We start from the raw sequence: 21,920 nt of genomic DNA, 5'->3' as shown, positions 1-21,920 counted from the left end.
TCTATGAAAATAAAAAGCCACTTCGTCACGAAGAAAAGAAACGGTTACGCATTTGACTAGACCATGGAGGAGGGGATGATTTGGATTACGTCGTCGTGCACAAACGACGCTCTGCTCATCAGTCAGTCGCTTGCGGTTCGTGAGCGAAGAGTTAGTGATTATACGTTGATTATGTCTGAAATGTACAAACTAGGTGATTTGGTATGGTGTGTATTAATTGAGTGATAAATTGTTTGATCTCTATATCAAGAATCTGTGAAACTATTTTCAAGAGTGATGATTGATTGTTAATTTTTGTAAATTTCAGGGCGAAGATGAAGGGATTTTCACCGTGGCCTGGCCGGGTAAGTCTTTGGAATCGGTTCCTCGGTAACGGTTCTCTGACTTAATGCTACTCATCGTATCGAGTCGCGCGCGCCACGAAGTCGAACGCGCCATCGTTATTGGGCGGGATTTTGTACGACTCATAACTCTTCTGTTCATATAGTCGATTTTTTTCATTGAAAATGGATAAATTTTCGATACATTTTATATAGCTGTGAACGTTATCGTTTTATTCCTTCGTCTTACGTATCTCCCGCCACACCCGACCTTCGAATTCAAATTGGCGCGCTAGCTACAAAAATATAACCTAAATTCGCTTCTCCTTAAGTTCCCCCTCCTTTCCTTCTTTCGCGGACAGTTCGTCTTTATCGTGAACCTTTACTATGTTTGCGATAGGAATACGACATATCCTTCGTATTCTACTTTAGCACGCGATTGAGTAATACTTTTCTAACTTCGAAACATTTCCTACATGTTTTTTTTTTAATTCGCAATAATTCTCATACATCTAGTCAACTATGTATATTTACGCGGGAACTATGAAGGTGCCTTAATTCATTTATACATGTATGTCAAATTTGTTCAATATTCGTTTAATGTTCGACGATTGTAATATGATTTTCGAATAATAATTATAACAATCTTATTTTATAATTATTATTTATATAGTAATAAAATGTTAGGTTTTCTTTCATATAATGATAAGCTATTTCTTTTAATCACAAAATGTAGAAAAATGCTTCCATAAAGAAAGTCTGTGTCCATCAATGAACTATATATCTAAAAATTTATAAAATATTTATGTGTACAATAAATTAAATGGAGCAGAATGATAACTTTTATCCTATGATGTGGTTGCTGATTCATAAATGCAATTGTTAGGATATATATCGTTTTATACTAATGTAAACGTGATATCCGAAGGTATCCATTCCTTCGAAGGATTTGAAGAAACCTGGAAATACTAAGAAAGGACCAGTACAATGTATTTTCTTCTTTGGAACTAATAATTAGTAAGTTTATGTTTAAATTTGTTGTTTTCTTTTGTTTCCTCTTTTTTTTTTTTTTTTTTTTGTTCTTTGTTAATAGTATTTCCATTAGTTATATCAGTCTTTACGTTCAAAGATATGTTTCTTCTAGTGCATGGATAGAAGAATCCAATATCAAACCATACCAACAATATAAAGATACTTTGGTAAAATCAAGCAAGTCTATCGCTTTTAAAGATGCAGTGGAAGCTATAGAAGAATTTATTGCCAAAGGAGAGGTAAATTTATTATTTAAGGTTTTTTGTTCTTCTAATGATAATTTTCATGTATTTATGATTTGATATAGTAGAAGTATATTTTGTTCATCGTATGCTGTCTTCACAATTCAAATACTAATTTTGTTATTGTATATTAAGAAATTTGACTTTTTTGATAAATATTAATCTGTATGAATAAATAAAATATTTTATATAAAAATATTTATATGCTTTAGGTTTTCGAAGATGGGTTAGATCCAGATTCGCTATTTGATAGACTGAAAGAAGACACATTATCTGCAGAAAAGAAAATAGTAACAAAAATACCGAAACCACGCAAGGTGAGATCTTGTATTAATTTTCTATTTCTTATATTATGTATTCGGTTATCTCTTTTGGTTTTAACTTTCATGTCACACTTTTGAATAATAGAGGAATTTTTGATTTGTTAAATGAAGGTTTTGTAATTAAAATTTCGAATGCACTGTTAAAATAGGAAACACCAAAAGCTAAGCGATTGGATAGTGGTGCCAGTGACACTCGTCGTCCAGCCAAAAAACAGCGCAGAGAATCCAGTACAAGCAATAGTAACAGAGTCGGTAGCATTAGTCCTGCACTAAATCATTCTACTCCTACTAGGAAGTCAGGTTCAACTCTTCTGAACAGGCCAGCCAATATCACCAGACCAGTAAGTTATTATGTTGTTTTTAATAAAAATAAGTTTTGTTTTCAATCAGTCGCAGATGCAATAATTTTCAAGAGATCGTATTTAGTAAATATTAACAGTATTAATTATTTAAAACCTTTATACTTTTTCAAGAAATTTATAAGAAACTTAAAATTCTATATCCCTTTATTGTTATTGAGAAGTATAATATAATTAATGATTAATTATTCACAATTCTATATTTGCAATAATAGTTAATAAATAATATGCGACTATTGATTAATACTTTTATTTAATTAAATATAATAAAAAATATTGTGGGTAACAATTTTTCATAAATGTGTCTGTTTTTTTATATTTTGTATTAATTTCATTAAATAATTTTTTATTAATATTGTTTTTGAAGATAATACAAAATTATTACATTAATGTAGTAGTATTTATTTTATACTTGCAACATAAAATAATAGATTTATTTTGCTATTTATAAAAGATTTTTTATAATCACGTATTAAAAATAAATTAATATTTTATTAGTAAACATTATCTATATGAAAATTTCTAGATAAACAATTTTTATTAATTAGACTTAATTAATGTTTAAATAGAATAATATATATATATGTTTACACGATTATACACTTATAGAAATATCATATAAAATTTTTAAGATAAAATCATCATCAATTTATATTGATTAAAAGAAATGAATGGTTTTTTTTTTTTTTTTTTTTTTTTTTTTTTTTTTTTTTTTTTTTTTTTTTTTTTTTTTTTTTTTTTTTTTTTTTTTTTTGGGATTCCATGATGTATCCAACTTATCAAAGACAGTTAAGTACTTAATCTTGCAAAAAATCTATGAAAGTACAGCATAAAAAAATAGAGCATATTATATGTTTAATTATAGATATATATTTTAAACATATTTTATTTATTAGCAAAAATACTATTAGTATACCAAATTAATACAAATGAAAAAGAAATATGATTTTCATAGATGCATATGTATATGTATGTAACATATATGCTATATTGATTGCATCAGTAGCAAGTACATACTACTAATACATAGTACTTCACCTGAAGGATGATGCAATTTTGAAGCTACTATTAAGCAAATAATGCATGTATTTACGCTAACACTTCGTTAGTGTGTTAACAATTTATACAATATTTATTCGTGTGTTTTACGCATTTCATATAAATAATTAAAGTTTTAAGTAATTTTCTTTTTTCATAATGTAGAATATAAACATACGTGGAAATCGATTAAATATACGTACTAGAAGTATAGTTAATTAATGAATTATAGTATAATTAAATATTTGTTTAAATTATTTTTATTAAATAAATCTTACATACTTGAAGTAGTTATTTAATATTTTAAATATAATTTTATAATAAAAACAATAAAGTTAACAAAAATTAAAATTAAAAATAACATTTTTTCTTTTGCTAAAATTTTTTATTACTTTTACTTCTATTAAGATACTCTTTTTAACGAAGAATCTCTCGTCCCATTTGAAATTTAATCGTGTGTTACACTTTGTGCAACAGGTAACACCACCTCTAGATGTTGAAACATTATCTCAAACACTCAAAGAGAAGAATATCCTTCCTTCGAATTTGAAATTTGGTTTCCTCGGTTTGGGAATTATGGGCAGCGGCATCGTAAAAAATTTGATCAACAGTGGGCACAGTGTGATAGTGTGGAATCGAACGCAAGAAAAGGTATGTACCTCGTGCGTCATTTCTTTTTCTTTTTTCTTGATAACATCGATAAACATATAAAATTAAAAAGGAAATTTTTAATGAATATTAATGATATATATATATATATATGCATAATTAGAAAATATGTTTAATATCTTTTAAAGATATAATTAATGCATATAACTAAAATCAACTATATCAATAAACTTATGGTGATGATAACGTTAAATTTTTTACCACGAATAAGCAATCATTATCGTTATAATTATACGGTCGAATGGTAATATTTTCAATCAATTTCTTCATCTGTGCGCTGTATCGCGTGGGCGGGTAACACGTATTTAATGTTGAACGTTCGAACATATTGATAAGTTATATAGATTTATTGGTCTAGTTTATAAGAATTTTATTCCGAAGATATACTGGGTCAGTACATCGAACTTGAAACGATTATATAAATTATATTTTTAGAAACGAGACTGAATTAGCGTGCACATTTTCTAGTGCAGTACTTGCTTGTTTTTACTTTATCTTAATCGTACAAACATCATCCTCGTTGCCGCGTATCGAGCTTCGATTTTCTTTTTCTTTTTTATGGGGGAGGGGGATAGGGTAAAAAAGGTAACGAAACTTTGATAAAAAGAGAAGGAAGAGAAATGTTTAAAAACAATATTTTCATTATTCATATAGTGTAATTTTATTTTTACGAATAATATAGTCTATGTGTGTGTGTGTGTGTATATATATATATATATATAATTTAAATCGTATTAACAATTCTCGAAAAAAAAATATTTTTTTTTTATTTTCGGAAAAAAGTTATAATTTATCATATAAAAGAAAAATATGTTGTCTTAAAAAATGTTTTTATGTCGATAAAATATATATATATATACATACATACATATTTATTTGCTAATACACAATTAATAGTTTTTTTTTTGTGTGTGTTAAAAAAGATAAAGAAATTTCATTGCCGAAATTTTTCCAATTTTTTGTTTCATTTCGTATTCTATAAATTTACTCGTGATTTTATTTGAGATAATAGAATAAATAAAAACCCGAAAGTTTTCAATAGCCGTACTCGCTTCGTTTTATCATTCGTCGCGTAAACTATAAATGATGTTTAGGTTGTACATTTAATATATCGTTTCAAAGACAAATTTTATCAGAAGATATTTTTTGGCATCTTGGAAATAATATTTTTATACAATAATAGGATTTCCCTAAAAATTTTAAATGTTCTTCAGAAAAAAGAAAAGGATACGTTTTATTTTTTTAATAATATTTTTAAGTTCTCCAGTACGATGAATTTTATTATTATTTATATATTTTTTTTTTACACATACATTCAAAGAACTTTCTTACACGACATATATATATAATATAATATATATATATATATATATATAATTTTGTGTATATATTTATATATACATATACTTAAAGAGAATAGGAGCTAATTAGATAATTAACTCGCAAGTATTCGAAACAATCTGAACGTCGAGCGATGTCTCATATTTAATAAAAATGGTAAATAAAAATTAATGTCGTTAGTTAGGAACTCAATCGATTAGATAGTACTAACGGGTTCGGTTCATTTCTTACGGCTTAAAAAAGATCACAGTATTAAGAAAATATTCGCCATGTTCTAAACATATTTTTGTATATTATTTTAGTAATATCTTTTAAAGTTCTTCTTTTTTGAGTATCAAGCCAACAAAACATTCCAAATATACGCACATAATTTGTACGTTTAGCTCTTTTAGTGTAGTAGATTTGTGTCTGTGTTTGTTGTAAGTTATGAATCGTATATATGTACATACATATATATATGTATATAAGTAATCGCGCGAAAGGAGATTCATCGCGTATACTTATCATATAAATATTCCCATATCGTACGCATCTGTGACTAATTCAATTTTAGACTACCAGTAATTATTTGTGTTTAGTCGGGTGCACGTGTCTCTTTCGTTAAGGCTCTGTGGATAAAATGGCAATCGTATAAAAAATATACACGTTAGGAAGCATAAGTACAAGTTGTGGCCTTGATAGATAAGGGCGATCTCTCTTTAGAATCTATTATCAAACTATTTTTTAATAGGTTCGTTTAAATGTTCTTTTTTCCTCATTCTTTTTTTTTTTTTTTTGTTTTGCTTTCTTTCTTTTATTTATTTATTTATTTATTTTTTTCGTTTTATCTTTCTATTAACAGCAAGAGTATGCCCATTTACATAACCGAACAAAATATAGAAGACCGCATCGATCGTACTTCTTTTCCTTCCTTCTACATTTCGTCGTTTCCATTAGAGCATATATGTGATTCGAATCGAATTATTTTTTCTGATCGAACCTTATAAAAAAGAATCGAGAACAGAACGAAAAGATTAGATTTCGACTATTGACGATCGAAGAACGTAGCTCGTTTTCTTATCTTCCTCTTTTTTGTTTTTATTCTATTTTATTTTATTTTTTTTATTTATTTTTTGGTTTATTTTTTATTCATTTATTTATTTTTTTATTTTTATTATTATTATTATTATTATTTTTTTTTTTTTTTTTAATTTTCCTTTTCTATTTCTTTGTCAAATGCGTTTATCGTACTATATTTTCTCTGATTGTGCTTCGAAATTGAAGCCGGGCACGATAAAACATTTTTATGCGAGAGAAAAAGAAAGAATGATTTCGTTTTTCTTTGTGTACGTATATATATACATCTATATATATATATATATATATATATATATATATATATATCTTTCTCTCTTTCTTTTTATGATAATATCGAACGATCAAATCGACGAAGATTGACTACGTGTAGTGCCATGACTAAGTTTATTTATATGTATATGTAATAGTCTAAAGAGCGTAAACCATAGAACGAGTTGTCGCGCGCGCGCGCGCGCGCTTGTGTATGTGTTTATGTGTGTACTTGAAATGCAAGGCTTTCACTAGGCTTACGCTTTCTCTCTTTCTGTTTCTCTCTCTCTCTTTCTGTCTCTTTCATTAGTTTCCTATTCTCATCATCGAGTTATTCTACCACGGTAAATCTTTCTATGTATAGTTATGTACGCCATTGTTTATATCTCTCTTTTGACTTTCTCCTCCCATTGATCTCTTCTTTCTGTCTCTCTCTCTCTCTCTCTCTCTCTCTCTTTGTGTATGTGTCTCTTTCTCTCTCTATCTCAAAGACGATAAAAGCTTTATCTATCTCTTCTTCTTGCCAGCCGCTGAGGCAATCTAAAAATAATACGCGGCTAGGATCGCTCTTCGTCGTCGTTGTCGTTGTCATTGTCGTTGTCGTTGTCGTCATTGTCGTTGTCGTTGTCGTTGTGTCCGTGACGTCTATTCGCGTAATCATAGCAAATCGGTCCTTTCCTCTTGCAAGAAATTTCCCTTGCCAAAGAACCGAAGATCTACGACACTCGAAAAGAAAAAGAGAGAGAGAGAGAGAGAGAAGGGAAGAAGCAAGCAAAGTTTTCCTTTTGAGTAGACAAATTTCGAAAGGTCATCAAGAACTAATTTCTTCGTCTCTTTATCGTTTTAAATCCTTTCCTCGTTATATCGAGAAGTCTTCAAGATTTATAAAAAAAAAAAAAAAAGAAAAAAAATTATTTTTTTGTTTCTTTTGTTTTGTTGCTTTTTCTTTTAATTTCCCCTCTTAAAAAATTATACTTTATTAAATCGTTAGATCCTTAAGGAAAGACGTTTGTGATATTTCTAACGGTACGTAAATAAAAGTTAATAAGAAAATCGTAAAAAAGAATAAAAAGAAAAAAAAAGGAATGGGAAATAAACATCAAATGAAAAAGTATATATATAGGTGTAACGATTTGGCGTATGATTTTAATGACTGCAAAGCGGAAAAGTGCATGAAACGTTCCAAAACGATTCGACCCTGAAGGAGTTAAAGTTATTACATTCTTTTTCTGTAGGTTATTGAAACGGAAAGAGAGAGAGAGAAAGAGAGAAACATTGAGACAGAGATAAAGATAAAGATAAAGATAGATAAGCCTGATGTGAGATTATGCCTGATCTCGTGCATTAGAAAAATCTCTCTCTCTCTCTCTTCCACCCTCTCTTCTTCTCTCAAAGAAATACGCGTAACGTTATTGAATGAGTCACCGAAAAACTTCGTCGTCGTCCTCGCCCTGTTCTCCTATATATATATATAGCACGTATATTATTATGCACTTTCGATAGAGTAGCTCTATTCGTGAAGTTAACATTACTTCACCTCATTCTATAATCTTGTCAAGTTTTTTCTCCGATAAAAACGAAACGAAACAATAATCGCGGTTCTTCTCCTTTTCCTCCTCCTCCTCCTCCTCCTCCTCCTCCTCTTTCTCGTTCTTCTCGATCTCAAGCCGATCCTTCACAAAAGACGAAGCGAAAAGAGAAGATATTCGTTCGATACCCTCATACAAGCGATATCATCGGTATATGTGTATTATTTATTCGTGCAAAAGGCACGACTCTATATATCGACTAATCACAGCTGCTTAGAATCCGTTCGTTGCTCATAGAACGGCTTTGTTTTCTCTTTAAATCACAGAATCTTTTAATATATTTCTTTTATTATTATTATTATTTTTATTATTATTATTATTATTATTATTATATTTATTATAGTATTATTATTTTATATATATATATTTTTTTTTCTCTTTCTCTCACCCTTTTTCTTATTTCTCATCCTCGATCGCTACGACCATCGCTCTTTTTCTTTCAAATCACTCGTTCAAATTAAATACAGGAAGACTAGAGAAGCTAACGTTTATCGTATCTCTATTATATTTAATAAACGATCGCGTTATAGGAAAAAGGGTAGAAGCGGTGGTAGGTGAATGAAAATTATGATAAAAGTAAAGAAGGGTAGAAGCAAATGGAAATTTCATTGAAACATTTTCATATTAAAATCGCAAAGAGATTAGAAAAAATTCGTTGTTAGAAAAAAGCTTATGTTTTTAACGAAATAAAAGAAAAAAAAAAAAAAAGAAAGAAAGAAAAGAAAAGTAATAAAAGGAAGAGACAAACTATTCTTCATTCACGTGTTCGCAAATACGATAGTTCAAGGCCGACAATCATTTTATTCTTTTTAATTACGATTTGTGCATTCAATCCATCGAGTTATATACACAACGATGGTCGATGTGCTAATTGAATGTGGTGGATGAGACGTGATCATGAATTAAGTACATGCATAATGTAACACATTTTATGATTTTCCTTTCTCTGGATAAACTTTAATAACTGTATGCGTGTATGTATATTTATTATTTTTTTTTTTTTTTTTTTTTTTTTCTTTTTTTCCATCCCTTAGAGACAATTTGTAATAGTAATTTAAAAGAATCAAGAATACAATGATCAAACAGGCGTCCAGAGTGTTGAAAAATGTAGAGAGAGGAAGAGTGAGTGAATGAGAGAGAAAGAGAGAGAGAGAGAGAGAGAGAGAGAGAGAGAGAGAGAGAGAGAGAGAGAGAATCTATCCATATACATGTGTACGTGTAGCGTGTTCAAAAGAGAGAAACAGAAAGAAGAGAAAGATTTCTGAACGCTTATTTTCCCGTCGATCTAGATAAAACGAAATTGGAGATTAGGGGGAAAAGCAATTATAGCGGAACTATCAAACGGCGAGTCGAACTCGCCAATCGACGAATATGACCACAGGGTATGTTGGCCAGTCGCGATTCAGTCTTTCGCAAAACGCGTTGTGTTTGCAAACGCATATACTCGATAAAATGAGGCGCGTTTAAAAGTGGGTGGACAGGATCGAGAGAACGATCTTCCGAATTTTTTCGTAATTTTGTTCTGTTTTCTTTCTTTCTTTTTCGAGGAATTCGAAGGATCCTTCCACCGGGTTCTTCTTCTTAATCTATATCGTATCTTACGCGCACTTCCATTCAGAAATCTAATTAAATTCACATTTGTATTTTCTTTTTCTTTTTTTTTTTTTTTTTCTTTTTCTTTTTCCTTTTCGAAAGGATTCTCGATTCGAAAGAACACATACATTCGTCTAATAATTTTCTCTCTCGAATGTTCTGTGTTTTTCGTTTTGTTTTTCCCCCCTTTTTTCCCCCTCTTTTTTTTCCGACAACGATATATAACGATCAAAAGAAAAAGTACACCGTGAGCGGACAGTTTCCAAGATACTAGATTTTGTTTCTTGAAAATCGTCCGCATTTTTTTTTTTTTTTCTCTTCTTTTCTTTCATTTTCCCTTGAACGTCCCCATAAAAGTATCGCGCACATATTACACGAATTCGACGTTCATCGAACGCACGGAAGAAACAAAAAGAACAGAGAAATTGTTTGGTTCCTTGGCACTGAAGTTCGTTCACCTCGAATGTTGTCGGATGTCTCTCTTTTTCTCTCTCAAAGTCGGGGAGCAACTTCCGCCATTCGAATTCTTGATGAGGGTAACGCGATTTAGCGCCACGGAACAACTTTGAACAATGGCCATTACGAAAGCACAGCTTCCATTTAATCTTTTTTCTCACTATTATTATTATCATCATTATTATTATTATTATTATTATTATTTATTATTATTATTATTTATTATTATTATTATTATTTATTATTATTATTTATTATTATTATTATTATTTATTATTTCATATATCTAATGTTCACCAAGCAAAATACACCCTCGCGTCAATTCCATCGTTGAATGAAAAGTCGCGTTGCTTCCTTGTAGTGGTTTTGCTGCTTGCACACCGCTCGATTTTGATAGGCTAGAGTTTAGTCTCGCGTGGAAGTTCTGGTAAACTGGTGCATGGAGCGAGTAGTCCAAGAACCTCCGGTACGTTTTGCGATTCTCCGGCCAGTATCTCAGCGCTTGAACCTCTGTAAACCGGTTTACTCTGATCGAACTCATTGCAAACGGACGTAGAACTTCCGTATTCCTCGATGCAATGCAATATGACCGGGGAAGGCGGGGGAAGTATGATTTGCAGCGGTGCCCTTGGTCCGTTGTTTTCGATATAATTTATATGAATACCTTCCAATATATTTATACCGTGTGGACTGAGAGAGGATAATTCCGTGGGTGTATAATATTCGCTGTTCATATCTTCCAAACTAGTACCCGCCGTCATATCGTTGATCTTTGCTTTGAAGTACGTATCTGGTCCTCCGTAACCATCTTCTTTACTATTCTCAAAAACAACGGAATCGCTCTTTCCACAGGAACCACTTCGACAATTGTCGAAATAAAGATTCGGTAGATTTTCCAACACTTTGTTTAACGTTTGCTGTTGATATTTGTAGCTCTCCCTTAGCCGCAATACCTGATGAGCACTGAACTTGCGAATTTTATTCCGTTGGAAGACGTAATTTTCTCGGACCCAATTAAGCTGACTTGTTGAGTAATCTCGCACTCTCTTCACCTGTTAGCAAGAAAAAGGAAATTCTTTGAAACGTTTATTTCTCTTGTCGCAAAAGTAGGAGGATACTTAATGGATGTATGATACAAGTCATTGCAATCTGTCGTTATTTACTTCGTAAAAAAAATAGCGATCATATACGATTCGAATTGATAGGTTTATCTAAGATATTGATGAATTATTCAAGTTTTTTTTTTTATGATAGTTCGTCGTCGTATCATTACCTGATCGTAATACTGGTCTCTTAGCGCGGTGAGATGACTGGTACCATAGTCCCTGATGTCGCGTATGTGTCTCATCTGACCCTCGTAACTGTCCCGAATCCATTCCACTTGCTGAACACAGTTGTCCTTGATCCTGTGCACTTGTTGAGTATAATTTTCACGCAATCGCTCCAATTGTTGACTCTTATACTGCTCTATGTTATCCAACATCTGATAAATTTGTTTTGCTCTTGGTGTCGCACCCACGCGCCTGCAGCAAAGACACCATTTTATACAACCGCACCTGGAAAATATCGTGGTAAGATTAGAAGAATTTTTATCGAGAGAAGAATTAACCGGAGAAGTAATTCTTTAAGTAATGCTTATCGATCGCTCGTGACCTTCTAACCGAACTACTTTACACACGCGGTGGTATTATTTCGCCGAAGAATAATTGAATGTTTCCGTCGATAGCAGACAACGATATAAATATTACATTTTGTTGGTTTCATATTATGATCAGAAAACCGGTTTATGACGTAAATGAAAAAGAAATCAACACCAATAATCACCTCAGGAAAAAGTATCGAATCAACTGCAAAAATAGGGTCAACAGGAGGAAGGCCGTTGCGCTGACTCCACCCACTACTATACTGAAGATTTGGATGTTATGAAGTGTTATAGGATCCATTTCCAACATAATGTAGGCTGTTGTATTCGCTATAGGATTAACAGCGAAGCATCTGTAAAGCCCAACGTCTTGCCTGAGTAGTTTGCTAATGTACAAAGAGCCATTCTCCAGAATGCGTATCCTCCCATCGTCGTCGACCGGTTCGTCCAGTTTCCATCCGTGTACGTGAGGATGCTCTACAAATGCATCAGGGAATGCCGGATCGGGGTTCCAGTGAAGAACCTTGAGCTTTGGAGTGACCCAAGCCAAGGACGGCGCCGGATTGCCATTAAACTCGCACTCCAGTAGAACCGAACTTAGCAATAGATACTGATTGGTGAAAGAAACTCGTGCCAGGGTCGGTGGTGTACAATTTAGATAACGAAGAGTTTGCAAGGTATTGATGGTACCGTCGATCTCGTGTCCGCACCTGAGGCCACTTTTGAAGGCTGCACGTAAATGAGTTCTGCTTTCCGCCCATTTTACAAACCAGAACATGCGACAATCGCAGGCCCATGGATTCCCTTGAAGCTGCAGTTCTCCAAGATATGGTAGTTGAGCAACGTTGGCTGGAAGGAAAGCTAAATCGTTGTCCCGTAAATCTATCCTTCGAAGGGACGGCGTATCGTCCAACACGTGTCGAGCGATCTCGCGCAATGGACTGTTTGTCAATTCGAGAGTCTCCAGCTCCAACAACCCTGCGAAATTCTCATCCCGAAGTATCTCCAATTGAGTGCTGGACAGTAAAAGAGTTCTCAGTTTGCTAGTCGGTCGCCAAAGATCTTCAGGTAGCTTGGAGATCGGTAACCTCTCGAGATTGAGCCATCGCAGACTGGAGAGACCTTGAAAGGCCGTGTTGGTTAGACGAATGACGGGATTGCCAGCTAGATCCAAGTATTCCAGGGACGCGAGTTCGGCGAAAAGACCACGTGGCAGTACATCGATCTCGTTGTCGGCTAATTCGAGCACTTTTAACAGAGCGAGACCGGAGAAAAGTCTCGAGGGTAACTTCGTGAGTCTGTTGGCGGATAATCGGAGTTCCTCCAATTGTTTATTGGGTCTAAAGCTATGATCCGGCAGAGACACCAACAAATTTTCGCTTAAATCCAAACGGAGTAATCCTCTTACTGGACCGAATGCTTGGAAGGGCAGTACAGACAAATGATTTGTCGCTAGACGTATCTCGTGGAGACTATCGAGGCCCTGAAAGAGGACCTGCGGCAGGGTGATCAACCGATTACCGGTGAGATTCAGGTACTGTAGTCGGTGCAACGGGTGGAAGACGTCCGATGGCAGTTCTGCCAGCCTGTTATCACCTAAGTTGAGGCTCTCGAGAGATTCCGTCGCTCGAAATACACCAGGCTCTATCCTTTCGATTCCACTGGACGTCCAGATGAGACTTCTCAGTGCAGCAGAGGTTTCCAATGCCGCGACTGGAATCGCGGCAGCTTGAACATTCCTCAGGATAACGGTGTCCGCTTCTTGCGGTATCCCAAGACCAAGGAAACTGCGTGACTCGCAGAAGAGACTTTCCTCGTTCTTCGTGCATTCGCAACCCGCGGCACATTCTATCCCCGTCGCAGATCTCTTTCCAGAGATCGAGGACGACGAAGGAGTTTGCGTACCCTCGACGCGCACCACCACGAAGAGTAAGATCAACCACCACCGCGAAACCCTCGCCAAAGCTCGCTCCCTCATTCCTAAGACCTGCAACGTGACGATATTCTCGACTACAACAAGAATCTCCCATGTCCTAAGGGACTCTTTCTTCTATCTCGTCACAGCCTAGGAACTAATCGAGGATAATATTCACGATTTCTAATCCTACGTCACAACACACGCATTCCCACTCTCTCTCTCTCTCTCTCTCGCTCTCTCTTTCTTTCCTTCTCTTTCTCTCTCTCTCTCTCTCTCTCTCTCGAACACACGTGCTTGCGAACCCTTCTATGAAAACAAATAATCCTACTTTTATCTCTCACTCTCTTTCTCTTTCTCTCCGTCACTTTCTTTTCTCTATTATTGTCGTCTACCTACCTATTCAAAAGTCACGGCGATGCCGCGGAAAAGCAAATTATTCGGAAGTGAGCCGGCGATATTTAGCAGGGTGTCGTGGTCTGATCTCTTAACCGTTTGCGAAAAATCCGGTGCATGATCTTAAAGCGGACAGCTTCTCGTTCTCATCGTCGTCGTCGTCGTCGTCGTCGTTGTTGACGGTTACGAGGTTTACGATGGTGGTGGTGATGATGATGATGATGATGGTGGCGGCGGCGGCGGCGGCTGTATTGTTGGTGGTGACGATATTATTACTGCTGTCGTCTTGTAGAGCCAGTAACATAATTGTGCGTGCGTGTTTTGATGGTTCGATTATTTCGATCCTAAAATCGCACACGGGGAATAAAACCCGCCACGGCACAACGACCGCACGCACACGTTACCTTCTCCTTTCCTCTATTTCTCTTTCTCTCTCTCTCTCTCTCTCTCTCTTTCTCTCTCGTTCTACTCTTTTCCTTCCTCCCTCTTTCTCGATCTTCGTCAGTCTCTCTGTCCCGCCGTATAGTTGCGGCGTTACACTCTTGTCACGCGTGTGACATGACACGCTCGTGCGTCCCGTCACGAGCAGCGTCGCCCACTGCGTACGAGAGGCAAAAACTGACTGTTGGGTCGGTTCGACCGACCGTGCTCCTCCTCGTGGCTACCACCGGTTCTCTCTCTCTCTCTTTCTCTTTCTCTCTATATCTGTCTCTCTCTTTCTCTCCGTTCTGTCTTTCTGTCTCTCTTTTCTCTCTTTCTCTCTCTCTCTCTCTTTTCTCTCTTTCTCTCTCTCTCTCTCTCTCTCTCTCTCTCTCTCTCTTTCCTTCTTCATCAGCATTCACCTCACTGGCAACGTCGCTTCTACTCTGTAACCGCGCCGACGCGAACAGCTTGGCAACGTCGCGTCGCGCTACGTTCCTGTGGAGGGAGAAGAAGAAAGGCAGGGTAAGAGAGAGAGAGAGAGAGAGAGAGAGAGAGAGAGAGAGAGAGAGAGAACAAGCGAACGTTGCTGTCAGCCCCTCGTGAAAAATTTGCTGCCGAACAGAATAGCGATGGAAGAGAGAGAAAGAGAGAAGTTTAGGATTTCTCAGTCTCCTCTAGGACTACACATCGGTTGCTGCTTGCACACGTTCTTACGATCTAATTAGCGTCCGGTATCATGGGAATCGTTCTTTTTATATACTTACGCCATTTTGTTCTTTCGTAGCTTTCGTATAACTTAAGAATATGTGGTATGTACTTCGAACGAATTCGCTCGAAAGAATCGCTCAAAAGCTTCTCTACACATACACGATACGCTTTTACATGGGACGCAAAATACAAGAAAAGAGGGAAAACGTTGGGTGTACTATTCGATGAAGAAGACGAAATGGAACGCTCGGCGTTTAGGATCTTTCAAGAATTCAGGGTTCTCGCGTGGAACGTTCTATTCCTACACGTTCGCCATATTTAAATTAGGTTTCATCGAATTCTATACAACGACGCCATGTTTCTTTTTTTTTTTTTTTTCTTTTTTTTTTGTCGCCGCGGCGTTTAACGTCGGCTCGGAATTTGATGCGTCGACGATGCTGCTCTCGTATCAACTCATTCGATCATTTTTGTTAACATGCTTTCGTCGTCCAAAGTATGTTCGAGCGAATGAATAAATATTTTTATTCTATTTTCTCGTCCCCGATACAAACGTTCGTTCGAAGTAGGCATACCTAAGTACGTACAACGTTGCTATGTAATTAACGACCATTCGCAAAATGTTTTGCCTCGATAATGAATCGATTCCCGTAGCAAAGACAAGAATAAAGAAGCGGAAAAGTTACGTACCGATTACGATTCATCGAAGCGCGAAGCCTACCGAATCGTTTCTACAAACTCGAATTCCATTAAAGTAGCGCGGGCCAATTTATGGCGGGACTTTCGAATCTAACGTTCTAGAATTTTTTTGTTCGGCGAACTAAAAATATATTCTCTGCGGAACGAATTTGATTCTTTTCTTTCTTTCTTTTTTTTTTTCTTTTCTTTTTATCTCTTTTTCTCGTATCTAACAGAACACAATGCATCGTGCGACGTACATATTTTCATTTTATTCGTTTTTCATCTTCGTTCCTTGCTCCTATACGTCGAACATGTCTCGAATTACAGGTTAATAATTCAGTGAGAATTATTCTTAGCATTCGCGTTCGTTTAACGACCTACAACTCCAGGAGCATTATTAGACGAGTCATCATTTTACAATTCTCGGAATAAAATATAACCATGACGAGAATCCGGATAATAGCTTTATAAATAATTCACATCTGACGATCCAAATTAACTTATCTGCGAGAAGTACTATTCTATTTTTGCTTACCTGATCAAATAATTGAGGAAATGTGTTCGCCGATAGAAGACTACCATCGATGTTCGATCCTACTTTTCTAACGAATATACTTGTAATGTTGGCAAGATCGTTATGACGCATATAGTACGTTCAACGTACTAAAGGAAGAAAGAAACTAGTTGCATCTCCGCAGTTATATTGTAAGAGCTGCACCTGCAAATCACTTGTCTAAACGGTCCACGTGTATGCTAGCATTCGTATCGTTGTCCTTGATGCGCACGTAATAGCAGTAGTCGCATAATTTTGACTTTGCCATCGAGTTCTCTCTCTCTCTCTCTCTCTCTCCCTCTCTCTCTCTCTCTCATTTGCAACGAGAGATTAGAGTTAAGAGGATCGAAGTGAGAATGAAAGGGGGGGAGAGAGAGAGAGAGAAAGACGAAGATAGATCAAGTGAGACAGACTCCGGGAGTGAGACGGGAACAGCAAAGCGTTCATTGTCAGAACGAAGCTGTCAGAGAAACGTAGACTTGTTCGAGACTTCTGACCGATCATTCTGTTGCCAATGTCGCGTTTACGAGAGTCTCGACGTCTATCTTTCTCTTTGTTGGCACGGTTAAAGGCGTTGGCGTTAAACTCAATTTCATCGATAGTATGCGCAACGTTCACCTTTAATAAGAGAGAGAGAGAGAGATGGAGATAGATAGAAAGAGAGAAATTGGAACACTCATTATCTAATCTAATTAAGAGGCAACATAAAAGAGGCCAATTTAGATAAGAGATTTTTCGGACAGTCGTTATCATCGACATTGAGATCTTCGTACGTGGAAAAGCAGAAATGATAGGACTAACCCTTTGCAATATCGATCGTCCGAATTATTTTTGTCGCTTCGATGTATACATTTTTCTTTACTTGTACATATATATATATATAATGTTTATACGAATATATTATATTTATGGATTTCTATTTTAAGATTTCAACGCGAATCATATATATATATATCTCGTGTTTCTTTTAACCATATGATTTATGAACTCGCCTTTTGACTATTTTCATTGGCGTCTGACACGGCCGAAGAAGCAAGCGAAAGTTTACAAAATTAAAGATAAAACTTCCTCACCATTCCCTGCGTTACATCACATGCATTTATATCGACTGCTTTCGTAAGTAAGCTTTTAATCGAGTTCGATGTTGAAACGAACACGTATGTAGGCATATCGATAGTCTGTTCCTCTCTCTTTCTATCCATCTCTATCTATTTCTCTTCTGTTCTTGTCGCATATAACGAATGTAAAAATTCCCCTTAACAAAGCTCAACATCGGTATCGCGATAACGATAAAATTCGAAACATTGCTTCGTGTTGATTATTGATATCCAGTTAACATATACGTTCGATAAGCTCGTTTCTTTTATTCTATTCAATTTCTGTATTTTTTTTATTCTCTCTTAACTACATAAGATGTACAATTTTTATTACTCCGATAATATTATTTTCTCTTATCCTTCTCTTTATCTATCTCACTCATCTTTTTATCTATCTCACTTTCTTTTTCTCTTTATCTCACTCTCTCTCTCTCTCTCTCTCTCTCTCTCTCTCTCTCTCTCTCTCTCTCTCTCTCTCTCTCTCTCTCTCTCTCTCTCTCTCCGTTTTTCTTTCTCTGTTAAAGAGAACCAAGACGCTCGAAATTTACTATCTGATTCTTCTTATCAGCCAGTGAAATAATGGCCGACTTATTTACCACGCTTCGTTCTTATCTTACAAAATCGTTTCAAAAGTTCATAGATTGTTGCTTTTTTCGTCACACATCGTAGAGTAATTTCCACTCGAATTACGCGAATTTTCCTTCGAATTGGATATGCGATCGATCTTCAACCTTTTCTCCTTTAGTTGATTCGTTCGTCGATTTCACCCGTCGCCGTTCTAAATTTACAACCGATGTATCACTCATTGTCATTCTTTTTCCTTTTCTTTTCTTTTTTTACAAAAATTTCAATTTCGATTCGTCTAGAAAAATAAGAGAGATGTGTTTGACCTTGTACCGTTTCGTAGGTTACGAAAAGCGTTCTCTCTCTCTCTCTCTCTCTCTCTCTCTCTCTCTCTCCCCCTCTTTCTCTTTCATCCTAACTCCCCTTGCTCGAAGTTTCTTGCCTTGCGTCGGTCATGGTCAGGATAAAACGAACTGCTAAGGTAAGAGTTAGGATAAATTACTCTACATTATTTTACTCTGATTCGTCGAACGTAATAGATAAAAATAAAAAAAAAAGGGAAAGAGAGAGAAAAAGAGAGAAATATATTTTTTTTACGAATTTAAATAATTCACATTTTTATATATACATATATGTATATATAGATATATAAACTTAGTTATTCGATCAAATAAACGCATGCATTCATTCCTATCGTTGATACTACATATGTAGAAGACAACGCGTAGGTATTATGTAAGACGATTAGAAGAAGAAATCCGTGGGCATTGGATGTATGTGCGTGTGTGTGTATATATATATATACATACATCTACTATAAAAGCTCGTAGGCGAAATCGATACGACTTATAGTACGATGGTGTACACCGGAAGGGACTAAAGTTATCGTTTTATGGACGGTTAAATCAATGAGACTCACCAGGAGTTTCGTTTCGTTTAACTTCTAACAACGAGAAATCTCGTTAAAATCTCCTGTTTATTCTTCAACCTATTTTCTTAACAATAAATTTACTCCATTTCCTAGAATTCGTTATTCTGAAAATTAATATAGTTAGAAATATCTAAACCGAATCAAGATTTGTAGATCGGGCAGGTTCTTTTTTTTTTGTTTTATGAGATTTCTTTATTTTGAACACGATTAAATGAATTTTATTGATCGAATTAAATGGCATATCATTTATATTCCATTCGTGAGTTCATATCTGTCTATTTTGAATATGATTGATCGTATTGATGATAAGAAACAGATAGTATAGATCGAAGAATATCCAAAATAAGGGGAGACAACCCTTCGAAGTGATTTAGCAATTCCTACGAGCGACCTTAACCGTGCCACGGTGAAACGAATTCGACCTCAGCCTCCTTCTCCCTCCGTAGTTACATAATGTCGTTCGCAGTCAGTTTCTCCTGAGTTCTCTCAAGCTCAAGCTGAAGAAGACGAAGAAGAAAAAAAAGAAGAAGATGAGAAAAAGGAAAAACGATGACGATGATAACGACGACGAAAGGATTGGAAAGAAAAAGAACGACGAAGAACAATGTTCTTTTCTTATGTGAGCAAGAATCAAACTTACGATATCGATCGGTGAAAGGAAGAAAATAACAATAGTAAAAGGAACGCAGTGTAAAACTAGTTACTTTACTTAATTGTCGAGTCCGAAGCTTTTTTCGGTGTCAAAAAAAAAAGAAAGAAAAGATTACGCTTTTCTTTCCACTTCTTTCCAACACTTAAAAAAGATTTTACTTGGCTCGAAGGAGCTTTCAAAGCAGCGTGTAGTAGCGATCTCTGTTCTCGCAGAGACGAACAAAATGTATACCCGTTCTTTCAAGAGGGAGCACGAGAAAGTGGAGCGCGTACCGTGGGCATAATTTCTTCTTTCGGTTACGTAAGAGACGGATCGAGTATGACGAAAAGGGTTCCGTCTGCATAGCGCGAGCGTGATATTCGAACGAGTATCGCTCTCGCTCAAGGCGACGGAGAAAAAGACTCTTGAGTGACACAAAGGAATATATAAAGACAAAGACAGTAAAAGAGAGGAAGAGAGAGAGAGAGAGAGAGAGAGAGAGTGAGAAAGAGAGAGGAGAGAACGTGATGATTTATTAAATAGTTACGTTTGAAATTACAGAGTAAAAAGAATCACGAATGTAAATTGAAGGAAGACGAGAGCAGATATATGCGTGCGTACGTATATATGTATGAGTTGTATGTATATATATATATATATATGTATTGCGTTTATACGTGACGAGAAGGGTCGTGGTGGAAAGTAAAGAAAAGGGAAAAGAGAGAATGGAGTAGGGAGGTCAGAGTAGTCTGGTCGAGTCGAGCATAGAACGATCAGCTGGGAACGAGGCGACGTTGCCAAGTCGCTCCGAGAGAGCTTGCCTGGTGGTGACCGACTAGTTGGACGGATCAATAGTCGGTGGAACCGGCAACACTGCTAGCAACTGGCTCTTTATTTATACGCGCCGAGCAAAGCACAACGGGACGGGCTCGACTCTCGTCTCGTCGGCTTCTCCTCCTCCTCCTTCTTTCTTCCTCCTCCTCCTCCTCCTCCTCCTCCTCCTCATTCTCATCCTCCTTCTTCTGTTCTTTTACGCTTCTGTCTTCTTCTACACGCTCTATCATTTTTGAAAGATTCGTTCTCTAGTGCGAAAGAGACGGAAAAAGTGAAAGAGAGAAAGAGAGAGGGGGAGAGAGAGAGAGAGAGAGAGAGAGAGAGAGAGAGAGAGAGAGATGAAAAAGGAAAGGGTAGGGGAAGTTGTAGTGACAGGGGTTGAGTATTCCAGGCGACCCCGAGGAATTTCGAAGCGTGAGTCTTCCTGGACTTTGCGCGAAATAACGCGAATATTTTCTCGTTCCTTGGCAAACGCCCTACCGTCGATAGTTTCTCAAGGGGAATACAGATACCTCGGAATTTGGATGGCAGTCATCGAATTTCGAATATATTATATTCTCCCGTTCGAATAGTTATTCTAACCTTTTCTTTGGAGATACGATTTTAAAGTTAAGTTATTTTCTGTTCCTTTCGTTTCTTATTCTATTCTTTTTCTTTTTTTTTTTTCTTCTTCTTCTTCTTCTTTTTCCTTTTGCTTTTTTCTCCATACTTCTTTTATTTATTTTTCTTCTCTTTTATTTTTATTTTTCAATTTAATGTCAAAGAAAAATATAGTTTTTAGAAGATCGTAGGAGAGAGAGGGAGAGAGGGAGAGATGTTAAATTTTCTTTGACAGCCAGACTAGAAATTTTCAAGGATTTTTTTCCTCTTCCCTTTTCGGAAAGGAATACATCAAGACGCGATCTCTCGTTGAAATTTTTATTTTTGCTTCTTTTTTTTTCTTTTTTTTTTTGGGTGACGGGGGAAAAGCACGAACATTTGATTATGTCAATCCTAAATGTATTCCGTCGACTTTTCGAAACCATTTCTTTCATCCTATTTTTCAAAAGAAGATATTCTCCTCGTTCCAAATCAATTTCCCTAGTATGTGGTATAAAAACACATGTTTAGATAAAAATATACTTTTTTTTGATATTGATTGTCATGACACAGTGTTGTATGAATGAAAAGAAAAATCGTCGTCGTCGACCATTGGTCCATCGTATGTATTCATAACGACGACGGTGTGTCTCGTTAAAAGGCCAACGAGGGGGGAGGGGG

General features: G+C 35.7%; 2 protein-coding genes across 5 annotated transcripts in view; one reads left to right on the top strand and one right to left on the bottom strand.

Moving 5' to 3' along the window:
* The first annotated feature begins 28 nt into the window (after positions 1–28).
* The window catches only part of LOC122629694 (putative oxidoreductase GLYR1 homolog), a 32,498-nt gene continuing 10,606 nt past the window's right edge, over positions 29–21,920 (top strand). Inside the window, exons 1-7 of one of the 2 annotated variants that reach the window (XM_043813423.1) lie at positions 29–206; positions 308–344; positions 1,249–1,337; positions 1,465–1,591; positions 1,807–1,911; positions 2,067–2,258; positions 3,792–3,965. In XM_043813423.1, coding sequence (XP_043669358.1) covers positions 64–206; positions 308–344; positions 1,249–1,337; positions 1,465–1,591; positions 1,807–1,911; positions 2,067–2,258; positions 3,792–3,965 — 867 coding nt within the window. In that variant the 5' untranslated portion in view covers positions 29–63. The remainder of the gene's footprint in view (positions 207–307; positions 345–1,248; positions 1,338–1,464; positions 1,592–1,806; positions 1,912–2,066; positions 2,259–3,791; positions 3,966–21,920) is intronic. The other variant, XM_043813424.1, reaches the window with a different exon arrangement.
* On the bottom strand, positions 10,154–16,719 carry LOC122629693 (leucine-rich repeat and immunoglobulin-like domain-containing nogo receptor-interacting protein 3). Of its 3 annotated transcripts, none has more exons than XM_043813421.1 (4): positions 16,586–16,719; positions 12,113–13,917; positions 11,562–11,811; positions 10,154–11,340 (listed from the first exon to the last, which is right to left on the bottom strand). In XM_043813421.1, the coding sequence occupies exons 1-4, from the start codon at positions 16,694–16,696 to the stop codon at positions 10,687–10,689; spliced, it is 2,820 nt and encodes a 939-aa protein (XP_043669356.1). In that variant the 5' UTR covers positions 16,697–16,719; the 3' UTR covers positions 10,154–10,686. The 3 variants fall into 3 exon arrangements, with proteins under 3 accessions (XP_043669356.1, XP_043669355.1, XP_043669357.1); XM_043813420.1 differs by having other exon boundaries at positions 11,562–11,844; positions 16,586–16,717; XM_043813422.1 differs by lacking the exon at positions 16,586–16,719 and adding an exon at positions 14,245–14,429 and having other exon boundaries at positions 11,562–11,844.

The sequence above is a fragment of the Vespula pensylvanica genome, chromosome 5, assembly GCF_014466175.1.
Source record: "Vespula pensylvanica isolate Volc-1 chromosome 5, ASM1446617v1, whole genome shotgun sequence".
NCBI lineage: Eukaryota > Metazoa > Arthropoda > Insecta > Hymenoptera > Vespidae > Vespula > Vespula pensylvanica.
This window is presented reverse-complemented; position numbering and strand designations above follow the sequence as displayed.

What these genes read in the sequence shown, in the direction of transcription:
- LOC122629693 (XM_043813420.1), bottom strand. Translation starts at nt 16,696, where the DNA reads ATGCGTCATAACGATCTTGCCAACATTACAAGTATATTCGTTAGAAAA. An exon ending in TTCCTCAATTATTTGATCAG is followed by an intron (nt 13,918 to 16,585) that starts GTAAGCAAAAAT and finishes GTCACGTTGCAG; the next exon opens with GTCTTAGGAATGAGGGAGCG. An exon ending in ATTCGATACTTTTTCCTGAG is followed by an intron (nt 11,845 to 12,112) that starts GTGATTATTGGT and finishes GATATTTTCCAG; the next exon opens with GTGCGGTTGTATAAAATGGT.